This window comes from Leucopleurus acutus (genome assembly GCF_964270905.1).
Source record: "Leucopleurus acutus genome assembly, chromosome: 3".
NCBI lineage: Eukaryota > Metazoa > Chordata > Mammalia > Artiodactyla > Delphinidae > Leucopleurus > Leucopleurus acutus.
The window spans coordinates 66,330,288-66,346,581 of NC_139145.1; the positions used below are offsets into that span (position 1 = coordinate 66,330,288).

The following is a 16,294-nucleotide window of genomic DNA, read 5'->3' on the forward strand; positions in this document are numbered from 1 at the left end:
TACTGAGTGGACTGGAAACTCATGGTGCATCACAAGTGAAATGTGACAAATGATCTCAGTGGCCTGCTTCCAGGAACAGCTGGTTGCCTCATCTCCTAGGAATATGAGTGACCTGGCTCAGAGTCTTCCCTCCTTGGATACTCTTCTGGTGTTTGCCTCTAGGCTGACCAACTCCTCTTCTAAGACATTTTTAGAACCTAATTTTTAAACTAACACATTATTACAGATATCTATTGTAAGCTTTCATAGCTGCACCAAAACGCATCCTCAACTTCAATGTCATTTGATAAATTATACTAATACCATATCTTATGATTTGTATATTAATAGGTAACACGTTATCACCACAGAAACTTTACTTTGTTCACCAATGCTTCCTCAGCACATGTAACAAGTGTTCAGTACGTTAGCTGAAAGAGAGATTTGAAAAAAAAATTTTTACCAATAATAACAGTCATAGCTATCATCGATCAAATGCCTGCTATACTGCAGACATTGTACTAGGTGCTGCCATACATTCCCTCTAATCATTATGACACTACAGGCAAACCTCAGAGATATACTGGGTTCAGTTCCAGACCACTGCAATGAAGTGATTATTGCAATAAAGCAAGTCACACAGTTTTTTGGCTTCACAGTGCATATAAAAGTTGTTTACACTATACTGTAGAAGTGTGCAATAGTATTATGTCTTAAAAAAAGTGTTCATATTTTGATCTCTTCCCATGAATCACGAATGTTCTTAATGGCATCTAGAATGGTGAATCCTTTCCAGGAAGTTTTCAGTTTACCCAGATCCATCACTGGAATTACTATCTATGGCAGCTATAGCCTTACGAAATGTATTTCTTAAAAAGATTTAAAAGTCAAAATGACTTCTTGATCCATAGGCTGCAGAATGGATGCTGTGTTAGCAGACATGAAAACATGAATCTCATTGTACATCTCCATGAGCACTCTTGGGTGACCAGATGCATGGCCGATGAGCAGTAATATTTGGGGGAAAAAGAAAATCCTTTTTTTTTTCTGAGCAGCAGATCTCAACAGTGGGTCTAAAATATTCAATAAACCATGTTGTAAACAGAGATGCTGCCATCCAGGTTGCTCCATTTATAGAGCACAGGCACAGTAGATTTAACATAATTCTTAAGGGCCCTGAAGATTTTCGGAATGGTCAATGAGCACTGTATGGGAGTATGGGAGATGAGACTGGGAGGCAGGATGGTATGACAATTAAGACTACAGGCCCTGGGAGCTGGAATGACTGGACATCTCTATGTAAAGAAGTAAATCTCCATAGAGCTGATTCACTTTGCTGCACAGCAGAAACTAACACAACATTGTAAAGCAACTATACTCTAATAAAAACTAACTAAAAAAAAAAAAAGGAAGTAAATCTCAACCTTACCTCATACCATATTCAAAGTTAACCTGAAATAGAACATATACTTAAATATAACAACTGAGGCTAGAAAACTTCAAGAAGAAAATCTTTGTGACCTTGGGTCAGGCAAAGATTTCCTAGATAGGAAACAAAAAGCAAAAACTATAAGAGAAAATTTTGATATACTGGACTTCATCAAAATTAAAAACTCCTGCCCTTTGAAAGCAGTTAAGAAGAAAAAAAAAATTTGCAAAACACATACCCAATTAGGGCTTATATCCAGAATAATTAAAGAACTCTCACAGCTTCAACAGTAAGACCAAAAACAAAAACAAAAAATACACACACACAAAACCTATTGAAAACAGGCAAAAGATACGCATAGACACTTTACCAAAAACGATATTCAAATGGCAAATAAGCACATAAAAAGATGCTCAACATTGATTAACATTAGGAAAATGCAAATTAAAACCATAATGAAAAAAGAAAAGCTGCTCAGAGATTCTATCACACATCTATTTTAATGGCTAAAATACAAAGCTGATAATACTAAGTGCTGACAAGGACGAAGTGCAACTGCACTCTTGTACATTGCTGTGGGACTACCAAATGTGCCACTTTGAAAAATAGTTTGGCAGCTCTTAAGGTAAAACATACACTTAACACACAACCTAGCAATCCCACTCCTAGGGAGTTACCCAAGAGAGATGAAAACATATCTCCAAACAAAGACCTGTACACAGAAGTTTACAGCAGTTTTGTTTGTAATAGCTAAAAGCTGATAACAACCTGAAGTCCAACAACAAAGGAATGGATGAACAAACTGTAATATATCCTTACAATGGAATACCCTCAGCAATAAAAAGGAATGAACTACTCGTACATGCAACCACATAAATTTAAAAGCATTATGCTAAGAAGTCAGACACAAAAGGCTATATAATGTATGATTCCACTGATGTCGCATTCGTTGGAAAAGGCAAAACTATACTGACAGAAAACAAATCAGGGATTACCAAGGGCTGGAAATGGAGGTAGGGGACTGACTACAAATAGACTTGAGAGAACTATTTGGGGTGGAAATGTTCTATATCTTGACTGTACTGATAGTAATGCTACTGTATGCATTTGTCCAAACTCATCAAATCATATACTTTCAAAAGGGTGGATTTTACTAAATGCAAATTATATTTCAATAAATCTGACTAAAGAAAAAAAAAGTATCAGTTTAGGAATCAGAGAAGCCTGGAATCAAATCCTGGCTTTACCCCTTACTTCCAACGTGAATACCTGTGCCTCACTTTTCTCATCTATGAAACTTCACGGGGTTACTGTGGGGCTCATATAATACATTTTAAAGCACTTTGATCAGCAACTGGGCATACAGTAGGCCCTCAATGAATGGGACCATTCACATCACTTGTGAAAAAAATTCTGTGTTCACAAAATATCTTTGAACAATCTAACAAAGAGAACTGGATTCATTCTTAAGAGCAATAAATATTAACACCTCTGTTATGGTACCCTACTTCTCAGAAACTACTCGGTTTCTACCAATGTTTTCACTGTATTGTAGAAGCATTAACATTATCTTGGAGGTTCCCTGATGGTGCAGCGGTTAAGAATCCACCTGCCAATGCAGGGGACACGGGTTCAATCCCTGGTCCGGGAAGATCCCACTTGCCACGGAGCAACTAAGCCCATGCACCACAACTACTGAGCCTGCACTCTAGAGCCCGCAAGCCACAACTACTGAAGCCCGCGTGCCACAACTACTGAAGCCCGCACACCTAGAGCCCATGCTCCGCAGTAAGAGAAGCCACCACAATGAGAAGCCCACATGCCACAACAAAGAGTAGCCCCTGCTCGCTGCAACTAGAGAAAGCCTGTGCGCAGCAACGAAGACCCAAAGCAGCCAAAAATAAATAAATAAAATAAATTTTTTTAAAAAAACAAAAAACATTATCTTGGCTTAGATCTTTTGTGACATCTCTAGCTGCTTCATTCCTTAAATCCAGCCAGTAACTAGATGCTGGGGATTCCTTCTTTGATATCTGTGTTTTGGCTCGAACCCCAGAGCGCAAAACACAGGCTCTATCCCCAGAGCACACAACCTAGTAAAAGAAGCTAAAACAAATAGAAAGACAACAAAAAATATAGCAGCAGAGTGTTCAAAGCTTAGGTGTGTGAAATAAGACAAAAGAATCAGGCACTTGGGCTATAAGGTGCACAAGGATCATGAAATTATGTGTGGAAGAATAAATAAGAGGGCCAGAGGGTGCTTTTGAACTTGAAAACAAATTTCTCAAGCCATTTCATTGAGGGCAAGAAAGGAACACAGGGCTAAGTGGGCCAAGGTCAGGATAGGATGTGGTGGTATGGGAATAAAGTAGTTTATGAGAGAGTTCGTGAAAGTGTAGGAAATCTGTAAAAATGGGAAAGCATGAATTATAGTGCAGTACCGAAATGGAGCTGTCTTCTGGATGGCTGCTGAGAAGATGATCTGATTCAAGCTTTATGCTGAGTTCTATGAAGGGAAGAATCCTTTTAACTCAGAGCTAAAAAAAAAAAAAAGGACTTTGGAAATCATCCACTTAATAAATATTTACTGAACCACCTGCTAAGTGTCAGGCACCAGGCTAGGCTCTAAAGATACAGAGAGTAAGATTAAACCCTTGGACTAGCCAAAATTAAATACAAATAAAGAAATAAACAAACACCTCAACGTTTGCTACAGCCTTGTTTAGAATCCTGGCACTGCTCAATAAATACCAGGTATTATCACTTAGCTCTACCCTGACATTATTTCCTATACAAATGCTCCATTTCAACTATGAGGATTTCCTTGATACTGTTCAAAGACAGCCTGCATTTTGCTGTCACCATATCTGTAATTACCAATCTACTTAAGGTCAGCAAAATGGTACCCCAAATTCAGTCCTATGAAATCCTCTCTGGCCACCTCAGACTTTCTCTTCTTTCCTCCTCAAAGCTCTCACAGCTCTTGCCTTTTTCTGCCTTATATGTGCTTGTCATCTTTCCAACCAGGAAAGTCTGAAGAAAATAAAATGTGTTCCAATATCTTGGTAACTACCACAGTACCTACACACAGTTATTAGAACAACTACTTCTAAAATATAACATACTTTTTCTCACTCTTATGTCTATTGCACTAAATTCTAAACCCATTAGGCTCTTCATAATCTGACTGCAAATCCTAGCTCCCACTCCTTTTACCTTGATTTACTTAACCCAGGCTCTTCCCCACAGTCCTGTTTTAATAAGCTCGTATTTGTGAATATGTACATATATACATGTGCATGTTTGTATACACACATATAGTGTATTTGTGCAAGAAAACCCACTTGACCATAAGATATATGTGGGAGGTCAGACATGAGGAGTAGGAAGAGCATCTCTTACTTTTCAACTAATATTCTTCCATATTTTTTTCATTGTGAGCACGTATTAGTTTTAAAAGAAAAAAATACAAAATAAAAACATACATACAGGGACTTCCCTGGTGGCAGAGTGGATAAGACTCGGAGCTCCCAATGCAGGGGGACTGGGTTTGATCCCTGTCGGGGAACTAGATTCCACATGCACGCCGCAACTAAGAGTTCACATGCCACAACTAAGGAACCCTGGAGCTGCAACTAAGGAGCCCACATGCTGCAACTAAGGAGCTGGCAAGCCACAATTAAGAAGCCCGCCCACTGCAGCTAAGACCTGGCGCAACCAAATAAATAAATTTTAAAAAAAGATTACAAAAAACAAAACACAAAACAAACATATATAAAATAGCTTCTAGTCTGTCAATTTGATTTTTCCCCATCTTTATGGCCCAGATCAGCTTCTCCCTTGAAGGTCTTGTGATAGTTTTCCATTCCAGGCTATCACTTTTTTTTTTTTTTTAACAATCCAGGTCTTTTATTTTCTTTACACCTATCATGCCATGAATTCATAGGGAATGGGTTCCAACAGTTCAGGCTCTTTTCCATTGGTTCTCACAAAGTGTGCTTCTCTGGGTGGAGAAGGTTGGCACTTCAGCTAAACCTAAGTACCTTTCTGCTTGGCTTCCTTCTTTTTCTGATCATTTTCCTTCAGATAGTTTCAGGAAGCTATCTTGGCTCTTAGAGTGCTTAATATGCTTGACACGCACACTAATTCTCTTGGCAAGAATCTTGCCCTTAACTTGCTTATTTACAACAATGCCAAAAGCACGCTGGGTAGCACTGTAGACTCTTCCAGTTTTGCCATGGTAACATTTGTGGGGCATTCCTTTTTTTTTTTTTTTTTTTTTTGCGGTATGCGGGCCTCTCACTGTTGTGGCCTCTCCCATTGCGGAGCACAGGCTCCGGACACGCAGGCTCAGCGGCCATGGCTCATGGGCCCAGCCGCTCCGCGGCCATGTGGGACCTTCCCGGACCGGGGCACGAACCCGCGTCCCCTGCATCAGCAGGCAGACTCTCAACCACTGTGCCACCAGGGAAGCCCAGGGCATTCCTTTTTGAACAGTGCCCATTCCCTCAATATCTACAATATCACTTTTGTAGATTTGCATGTATGTGGCCAAAGGAACACCTCCATGTTTCCTAAAAGGCCTAAAGAACATATTGCAGGTGGCCCTCCTCTTTCCCTTTGTGTTGGTCATGTTGGTGAATTGCTGGAAGATGGCAGTTTCATCCCAAAGGCCAGGCCATCACTTTAGAAATCACTTTATTGAGATGGAACTCACCTACCATACAATTCACCCATTTAAAGTGTACAATTCAACATATTTTAGTATATTCAGAGTTGTGAAACCATCCCCCATGACATTTTCACTTCCAGAAAAGAAACTCTGTGCCCTTAAGCAGTCACTATTTATTCGTCTCTACCCACTACCCTAGGCAACTGCTAGTCTATTTTCTGTCTCTATAGATTTGCCTATTCTGGACATTTCAAATAAATGGAACAGCATCATACAATTATGTAGTCTTTTATGATTGGCTTCTTTCAATTAACATGTTTTCAAGGTTCTTGCCTACTGTAGCTTGTATCAGAACTTCATACTTTTTTAAAGCTGAATAATATTCCATGTATGGATATGTCACATTTTATTGATCAGTTAATGGATATTTGAATTGTTTCCATTTTTTGGCTATTATGAATAATGCTGTTATGAACTTTCCTATGTAAGTTTTTGTATAGATGTACATTTTAACTGCTCTTGGGTATAAGATACCTAGGAGTAAAATGGCCAGGTCATATGGTAACTCTACGTTTAACATTTTCTTTTAATTTATTTATTATTTTAATTTATTTTTGGCTGTGTTGGGTCTTCGCTGCTGCATGTGGGCTTTCTCTAGCTGCGGGGAGCAGGGGTTACCCTTCGTTGCAGCATGCAGACTTCTCATTGCAGTGGCTTCTCTTGCTGTGGAGCACAGGCTCCACGTGCACGGGCTTCAGTAGCTGTAGAATGCGGGCTCAGTAGTTGTGGCGCATGGGCTTAGCTGCTCCACCATGTGGGATCTTCCCAGACCAGGGCTCAAACCCATGTCCTCTGCATTGGCAGGTGGATTCTTAACCACTGCACCACCAGAGAAGTCCCTATGTTTAACATTTTGAGGAACTGCTGAACTGTTTTCCAAAGTGGCTGCCCCATTTAACATTCCCACCATCACGTATGAAGGTTCCAATTTCTCCACATCCTTTTCAATAATTATTACCTATCTTTTTGACTTTTAGCCATTCTAGTGGGTGTGAAGTAATAGCTCATTGTGATTCTGATTTGCATTCCCCTGATGAATAATGACGTCAAGCATCTTTTCATGTGCTTATTGGATACACACATATATTCCCTGGAGAAATATCTATTCAGAGCCTTTGTGCATTTTCAAATTGTGTTACTTTTTTTTACTGGGTTCTTCATATAACCCAGATAGACGTTCCTTATCACATATTTGACTTGCAAATATTTTCTCCCATTCTATGGGTTGTATTTTTGCTTTCTTGATGGTATAGTTTGTAGAACAAAAGGTTTTTCTTTTGATGAAGTCCAATTTACCCATTTTCTCTTTTCTTTTCTCACTTGTGCCACAGTCACCATCTTTTAGCTCTTAAAGATCCTATGTTCTAAACCAGCAGCCCCCAACCTTTTTGGCACCAGGGACCGGTTTCGTGGAAAACAATTTTTCCACAGGCTGGGGCAGGGTTGGCGGAGTGATGGTTCAGGCAGTAGTGAGAGCAACGAGGAGCAGCAAATGAAGGTTGCTCGCTTATCCGCCACTCACCTCCTGCTGTGCAGCCTGGTTCCTAAAAGGCCACGGACCAGACCGGTACTGGTCTATGGCCCAGGGGTTGGAAACCTCTGTTCTAAACTATATCATTCACATAGCTCTTCACTTTACTTCTTTGTAATACTAACTATCTTTTAAAATATATTCCTTATTTCTCCAGCTAGACTATAAGATCATTAAAAGCAACGTCTAAGTCTTTGGTTTCCTTATTCCCAAGAGCACCTAGCACAGTGCTATGCACAAAACAATAAATATTCATTAAAAGATGCATTCATGGGCTTCCCTGGTGGTGCAGTGGTTGAGAGTCCGCCTGCCGATGCAGGGGACACGGGTTTGTGCCCCGGTCCGGGAAGATCCCACATGCCGCGGAGCGGCTAGGCCTGTGAGCCATGGCCCGCTGAGCCTGCGCATCCGGAGCCTGTGCTCCGCAACGGGAGAGGCCACAACAGTGAGAGGCCCATGTACCGCAAAAAAAAAAAAAGATGCATTCATGTCAATGGGCACTGGGACAGAAAATCAAAGTTTTTCCATATTACAATTCCAAGATCTATACCAGCATTTATAGGTGAGTTTTAAAAAACTAAATCAATAATTAAAATTTTTTTTTCTTAAATCTCCCATTATCTGTAAATTTAAAAAGCCATTTTTAAGAATACTCTTAATTAGACTACGAATACCTTAAGGGGCAAGGACACTATTGTAGTTCTCCTCGTACCTATAGCCCCAAGCATAGTATACCCTGGCACACAGGAAACACTTAATAAATGCTTGTGAAATGAATAAATGGGATTTCTTTAAGATCTTACTTATAAACCACAGAATTTAGAAAGCTAACTCATTTGCAAATATATCAACACGTTATGCACCAATTTCAAATTTTGTATAATGTCAAGAACATCCTGCAAATTATAAAAATTCCCTAGAAAGACCTGTCAATTAAAAAAAAAAAGTCTCCTTAAGAATACAGAACTGTAAGGTTGAGCCATTACACTGATATTTAAAAATTAGTGATCTAGGGCTCCCCTGGTGGCGCAGCGGTTGAGAGTCCGCCTGCCGATGCAGGGGACACGGGTTCGCGCCCCGGTCCGGGAAGATCCCACATGCCGCGGAGCGGCTGGGCCCGTGAGCCATGGCCGCTGAGCCTGCGCGTCCAGAGCCTGTGCTCTGCAACGGGAGAGGCCACAACAGTGAGAGGCCCGCGTACAGCAAAAAAAAAAAAAAAAAAAAGTAGTGATCTAGGGCTTCCCTGGTGGCACAGTAGTTGAGAGTCCACCTGCCAATGCAGGGGACACGTGTTTGTGCCCAGTCTGGGAAGATCCCACATGCCGCGGAGCAGCTGGGCCCGTGAGCCATGGCTGTTGAGCCTGCGCGTCCGGAGCCTGTACTCCACAATGGGAGAGGCCACAACAGTGAGAGGCCCGCGTACCGCAAAAAAAAAAAAACAAAAACAAACTTAGTGATCTACATTACTAATTTAATATGATGCTATAAATTTGTTTACCCTCAAATCCAAGGTCTTTGGGCAACTTAAATACAGACGTAAGACATGAACCATAACATTATATAGTCTCTGATAATTTTTTCAAGAAATATACACACCATTCAAATGCACAGAAAAATAATGCTTTTCGGGTGAGAGATACCACGGTAAATGGTAACCTTCTCCTCAGCATACGAGAAACCAAATTACCTTCAATGGATCAAGTTCATTCTCATAGGATTTGACAATTTCCTTTGACGATGTTAACTGCGCTTCCTTACGAGTAATCTGATCGCGAATATCACAAGCTTTTTCCTTATTTTGCTTCAGATATTTTAGTTCTGTTTGACATTCTTTTACTTTCTGACCTTGTGTCTGACGTACCTGCCGAAGTGTTTCCAACGCTTTAATGTACCTTTGAAGATATTAAATAAAAATCAAATTTCTGGCTAAGCAAATTATAGTATATTCAAACAATGGACTATAATGCAGTCATTAAGATTACATTTACAAAGAGTTTTTAATAACTTAGAAAATGCTTATGACATAATAGTAAGTACAAATGTTACATATATACTGTCAAGCAGGTAAATAAAGATGCAAAGAAAGAAAACTGAAAGGAAATATGCTGACTGGTTGCCACTGGATAAGAGGTAATAACTGCTGACTTTCTTGCTTTACAATATCTTTCTGTTTAAAAAAAAGAAGCATCTAAATTGCAACTCTGGCTCAATAACTTAATGGACTACAAAATCTAATTAAAGGTTACAAACCTTGTTGCGGAAAAAATCTCATCAAATTTTTGCTTCAAAGCCTTTCCTTCACTTAAAGGCCAATTAGACTCTTCTTGGTGACAGAAAATGACATTATTTAGCACAGATTTGGAAACCCCAAGAGAACTTATCATCTCTCGGTCAATTTCTGCACACTTGGAGCTGAGACTGACCTTTTCGCCATGCCTATAGAAAACAAAAATCAAGAACTTATGTAAAATATTCTGTTACTTAGTCAATCTTTCATGCTGTACTTGCAAAAAAAAAACAAAAACAAATGGCCTCTCATCCACTTCCTGTGGATAGCTTTCTCATATTAAAAGGTATAATTCTTGGGCATCCCTGGTGGCGCAGTGGTTGAGAGTCCGCCTGCCGATGCAGGGGACATGGGTTCGTGCCCCAGTCCAGGAAGATCCCACATGCCGTGGAGTGGCTGGGCCCGTGAGTCATGGCCGCTGAGCCTGAGCGTCCGGAGCCTGTGCTCCGTAACGGGAGAGGCCCCAACAGTGAGAGGCCCGCGTACCGCAAAAAAAACCCAAAAAGCAAAAAAAAAACATGATGATACATAACAGACAGGCAAAGGTACTTGAAAACATCTAAAGACTGTACAGTTTATTTTTTATTTATTTTTAAAGTCACCAATTTATTCTGTAAGGTCAGTAAAACCTCATTGCTGAAAAACAGGTATATATTTAAACAGGAGGAAAAGAAAGATCAATTAAACTTACCACAATGATTCAGAATAAAATCTTAGGAAAGCAGCAATATATTTGGAATTTTCTCATGAAATAAATTTTTGATAGTATAAAAAATGAGTTGTATATACATGAAATGTACATTACTAAAACTTTAAAAATATTTGCCTTATATGTAATATTTTATTATTTTATTTTATGGTAAATAAGTTCTCAAAGTATAAATTATATTAATTTAGAAGAAAGATAATTTTTGCCAATTACTTTTGTATTGTTTTCTTTTTGACTCTAGAGCTTAGATAAGGGATTGTTCAGTAAAAGACACACAGTAAAAGGAGTATAAAGGCAAACCTTAGTGATGCCCATCCAAGCAAATCCAAGGAAGATTCTTAATCAACAGACCTAAGTTCTACGGTCACAATGACAAAGCAATCAAATAGAGAGAACTGCCTCAGGGTCTTTTAAATAAGTTCCCTACTTCATTATACCCAGGGCCAGAAGCATCCCTGCCCTTGGATTCCAAGAGATCTCTCAGCATCTTTCATCAGAAGGATAAATTGACCATTTTCTTTCATATCTTCTGTCCAGTATCTGTTAACAACTAGATTAGGTGAGTGGATGCAGTGTCTGTCTTTACTGTCATTTTATATGTATTCTGAAAATATTACACTGAATGTACTAAGAATGTTTTGTAGGGGGACAGAATGGACAAAGATAGACCAGGAGATTGAGACATTAGACCAGGGAAAGACGATGGTAGCTTGAACAAGAATGGTTCTCATAGAGATGGAGAGAAACAGACTGAAGAGCCAGTTAGGCGAAATCCATAGGACTTGGTAATGAACTGAATACAGATGGCAAGGAAGCTGTCAAGACAGACTTAGGTTCGTGTCACTGGATGGATGGGGGTGTCATTCACTGAGATAAGGAGGTCTATTTTGTATAGCAATAGCATTATCCTAATTAATACAGAGGTTATTTGTGACCTTAGTTGGAGCTGTTTCAGTACAAGAATGGGCCTAGAGTAGGAGTCAGGAGGAAGTCAAGAAATGGAGACAGTGAGTATCAACAACTCTTTTGAAAAAATTGCCTGTAAAGGGGAAGATGGAGACAGACCGTAACTGGAGTGAAATGAAATCTGAGGTTGTGGGAGAGATCTGAGTATGTTTAAAAGCCAGTGAAAAGAATCCACTTGAGAAGCCAGTAGCTAGTACAGTGTATCTAGCACATAACAGGTGTGACACATTATTGATTAAATAAAGAAATTATTTAATTAGTTTAACAAATGAATAAATGAAAGGAAGGGATAAGATGATAAGTAATTTGCTCAACAAGGATAAAGCCATGAATTCAGGGCAGCCTACCTAATTCCAATATCCATACCCATTATAATATGATACCTGCCCTTAACAGAATGACAACAGTTGAAAGGCACCTGCCTGCTTATCTCATCCTTCCCTATAGACATGATTACTAGCACTTTTCATTCATTCAATCTATATTTGAGTGATTATGCACCTTCAATTCAGCAACTGTCCATAAATTACTCAAAGGAGTGGAGCATTATCACTAAATCTTTAATGGGATCATCCTGTTTAACTCATAAATAGTATCAAACAAAAAATTAGATGTTGATACTGGACAAGGCCACGCAGGTGTAGAGTCAAGGTGGATCTCTACTTTCTGCTCAGCTGTGCTGAGAAACTAAAACAGCTCTAAAGATAAAGTCCGTTAAAAAGTTAATAAGCTTCCGTAAAATAAACTTAAAGAAGTAGGAAAAAACCATAGTTTTATAGACCTAAAGACAAAAAAAAGAACAGATAATTCAAATATATAATAAACACCTACTTTGTTCTAGTAATGACTCCTTCCAGGGTTTTAAATTCTGTCTTTTTGCTTTTCTGAGTACAAACCATAGATCTCTGCACAGCTACAAGTTCTCCATTGACATCACGAAACTGCAGACGAATCTGTGCTCTAACATCTGTTTCTTGAGCAACCTTTGAAGGTAAAGAGAGAAAAATTATGCTACCTTAGTAAGTATCAGAACATTAGTTCTGAAGAAAATATATAGGCAATCTTGCTCATCAAAAATGAAAAAAAAAGAAAAACAACCGAAATAAATGAGATTACATATCATTCAAAATACAGAAGGACACTGAAGAGCCAAAGCAATCTTGAGAAAGAAAAACAGAGCTGGAGGAATCAGGCTCCCTGACTTCAGACTACGCTATAAAGCTACAGAAATCAAAGCAGTATGGTACTGGCACAAAGACAGACTTACAGATCAACAGAAGAGGATAGAAAGACCAAAAATAAACCCACACACCTATGGTCAATTAATCTACGAAAAGGAAGGCAAGAATATACAGTGGAAAAAAGTCTCTTTAATAAGTGGTGCTGTGAAAACTGGTGAGCCACATCTAAAAGAATGAGATTAGAACATTCTCTAACACCGTACACAAAAATAAACTCAAAATGGATCAAAGACCTAAATGTAAGACTGGATACTATAGAACTCTTAGAGAAAAACATAAGCAGAACACTCTTTGACATAAATCACAGCAATATCTTTTTGCATCTGCCTCCTAGAGTAATGAAAATAAAAACAAAAATAAACAAATGGGACCTAATAAAACTTCAAGCTTTTGCACAGCAAAGGAAACCATAAACAAAGGAAAAGACAACCCACAGAACTGGAGAAAATATCTGCAAATGATGTGACTGACAAGGGATTAATCTCCAAAATACACAAACAGCTCAACAGCTCAATATCAACAAACAACCCAATCAAAAAATGGGCAGAAAATCTTACTAGACACTTCTCCAAAGAAGACACACAGAGGAGTGATCAAGATGGTGGAGTAGTAGGACATGAAGCTCCCCTTCTCCCATAAATACATCAAAAATACATCTACACGTGGAATGATTCTCACAGAACATCTACTGTAAGCTGGCAGAAGACCTCAGACTGTTGAAACGGCAAGAAAATCTCCAGTAAGCAGGTAGGAAAAAAGAAAAAAAAGCGAGAAAGGAATTGGGATGGGACCTGCACCCCTAGGAGGGAGCTGTGAAAGAGGAAAGGTTCCTGCACCCTGGGAACTCCCTCACCAGTGGGGAGATTGGCTAGGAAAGAAGGGGAGTTTCTGAGCCTCATAAGTGAATGCAGCACTGGGTTTGTGGCAGCCAGAGCAAAGGGAGAACTACACAGATGGTCAGTGCTGCCACCCTGCACTCCCTAGCCTGAGACACTCTTCCACCAGTGCGGGCAGGGACTGGGTGCTGGAACTCTGGCTTTGGAGATCAGAACCAAAGAGAGGACTAGGGTTGGCTGTGTGGAAACAGCCTGCAGGGGGACTGGAATCCAGTGTGAGCACAACTGAGGGTGTACTAAGAGGAAGCCTGGGCCGCCTTAGAGGCCAGTCGCCATTGTTTTGGGGGTGCATGAGAGGAGAGGCAGGACTCTGATTGTAGCCTTTTTCCCTGTGCGTGTGGTCTCAGAGGGCAGGACACTGTCTGCACGGGCTCCAGGAGTGGTCTCCTGGCCCCCGCTGCCTCCCTCCCAGAACTCAGGAGTGGTCGCGATCCACTGCCACTACCCGTCCAGATGCCAGGAGTGGTCGCAAGCTCCCACTGCCTCCACCCCAGACCCCACTGCCTCCACCCCAGACCACAGGAGGGGTCGCGAGCCTCGCTGCCTCCCTCCCGGACCCCAGGAGTGGTCCTGAGGCCCTGCCGCTGCCTGCCTGGACTCCAGGAGTGGTCACAAGCCACCTCGATTCCCATGATATGCTCTTAGGGTGCTCCTGAGCCGCCACCACAAACCTGAGGACCAGGCACGAGCTGCCACATCTGCACGCCCGCTATCAAGGAAATAACAACAAGCACATGCTGAGGAAAGAGGTGACAGGCATCCATACTAAAAAGAGCCCTTGCACCAAATATATTAAACTCACACAAGCTACAGAGGAACATCCCCACGTATAAATAGCCCTCCACAACCACAGTATATAATTGTTTCTCCTAAACTCACAAAGTAAGAGAAATATAAATAAAATGAAGAAGCACAGCAACCACTCCTAAAGACCAAGAGAATTCCCCTGAAAGAACAAACAATGAAACACACCTCTTCTAATAGACACCAGTTTCAAAAAGGAGATAATGAAAATACTAAAAGAATTAAGAAAGACTATTGATGGAAATGTAGAATACTGTAAAAAAGAACAAGAAGCTATAAAGAAGAACGAAGAAAAATTAGAAAACTCATTTGCAGAGACAAAAGCTGAGCTAAAAGCAATGAATAGCAGAATGAACAATGCAGAAGAACAAATAACTGACCTGGAAGATAGAATAACAGAAACCACCCAATCAGGACAGCAGACAGAAAGCCAGATCAAAAAAAAAGAAAGCAACATAAGAGACCTATGGGATAATATAAAGCATTCCAATCTACACATAACAGGGATCCCAGAAGGAGAAAGAAAAGTGGATCAAAAATGTATTTGAAGAAATTATGGCTGAAAACTTCCCAAACCTAAAGAAGGAAACAGATATGCAGGTTCAGGAAGCACAGAGGGTTCCAAACAAGATAAACCCAAACAGACCTACATCAAGACATATCATAATAAAAATGGCAAAATTTAAAGACAAAGAGAGGATTCTAAAGGCAGCAAAAGAAAAACAAAGAGTTAATTACAAGTGGACTCCATAAGGCTATCAGCAGATTTCTCTACAGAAACACTGCAGGCCAAAAGGGAGTGGCAAGACATATTCAAAGTCCTGAAAGGGAAAAACGTGCAACCTAGGATACTCTACCCAGCAAGATTATCATTTAGAACAGAAGGAGGGCTTCCCTGGTGGCACAGTGGTTAAGAATCGCCTGCCAATGCAGGGGACACGGGTTTGAGCTCCGGTCTGGGAAGATCCCACAGGCGGCAGATCAACCAAGCCCATGCACCACAACTACTGAGCCTGCACTCTAGACCTCGAAAGCCACAATTACTGAAGCCCGCGTGCCTAGAGCCCATGCTCCACAACAAGCCACCACAACGAGAAGCCTGTACACTGCAACGAAGAACAGCCCTCCATCACCGCAACTAGAGAAAGCCTGTGCGCAGCAACGAACACCCAACACAGCCAAAAATAAAAATAAATAAAATAAATTAAAAAAGAATAGCAAAGTGAAGAATTTCTCAGAAAAGCAAAAACTAAAGAATACAGCAATACTAAACCTATCCTAAAGGAAATATTGAAAGGTCTTCTCTAAATAAAAAAGAAGAATCTACAGGAAAGAGAAAATCACAATTAGAAAGTAAATCACTTAAATAAGCCAGTAAACAGATTAAAAAAAAAACAAAATATTTCTGTGAAAGTGATGATAACCACAATGAAGAGCAAAAGAATGATCATGAAGATGTAAAAGAAGACACCAAAATCATAATATGAGGATAAGAGTAAGAAAATGTAGATTTTTTTTCCTACTATGTGTTTGAGCTTATATGACTACCAGTCTAAGGGAAATATTGGGTTGACCAAAAGGTTCATTCGTTTTTTTCTGTAAGATGGCTCTAGTAGCACTTAGCTCTCTCTTTAACTTCGTTCGAAACAATTTTGTTAGTTGTATGTGACAGCTGTCATATCAGCGTGCATTTAAAAAAAGACTTCTCAAAATTGGTGAA

At 40.0% G+C, this 16,294-nt stretch overlaps 1 protein-coding gene and 1 pseudogene across 3 annotated transcripts in view; both read right to left on the bottom strand.

Annotated features, from left to right (window-relative positions):
• The window catches only part of RAD50 (RAD50 double strand break repair protein), a 98,401-nt gene that overhangs the window by 58,808 nt on the left and 23,299 nt on the right, over window positions 1–16,294 (bottom strand). For both annotated transcript variants that reach the window (XM_082837186.1, XM_082837187.1), the window contains exons 3-5: window positions 12,465–12,616; window positions 9,922–10,107; window positions 9,359–9,563 (exon numbers count right to left, since the gene is read on the bottom strand). In XM_082837186.1, coding sequence (XP_082693312.1) covers window positions 9,359–9,563; window positions 9,922–10,107; window positions 12,465–12,616 — 543 coding nt within the window. The remainder of the gene's footprint in view (window positions 1–9,358; window positions 9,564–9,921; window positions 10,108–12,464; window positions 12,617–16,294) is intronic.
• LOC309959405 (large ribosomal subunit protein eL21-like) lies at window positions 5,288–6,426 on the bottom strand (annotated as a pseudogene). The gene is made up of 2 exons: window positions 5,894–6,426; window positions 5,288–5,668 (listed from the first exon to the last, which is right to left on the bottom strand). The product of its transcript is annotated as a large ribosomal subunit protein eL21-like (transcript).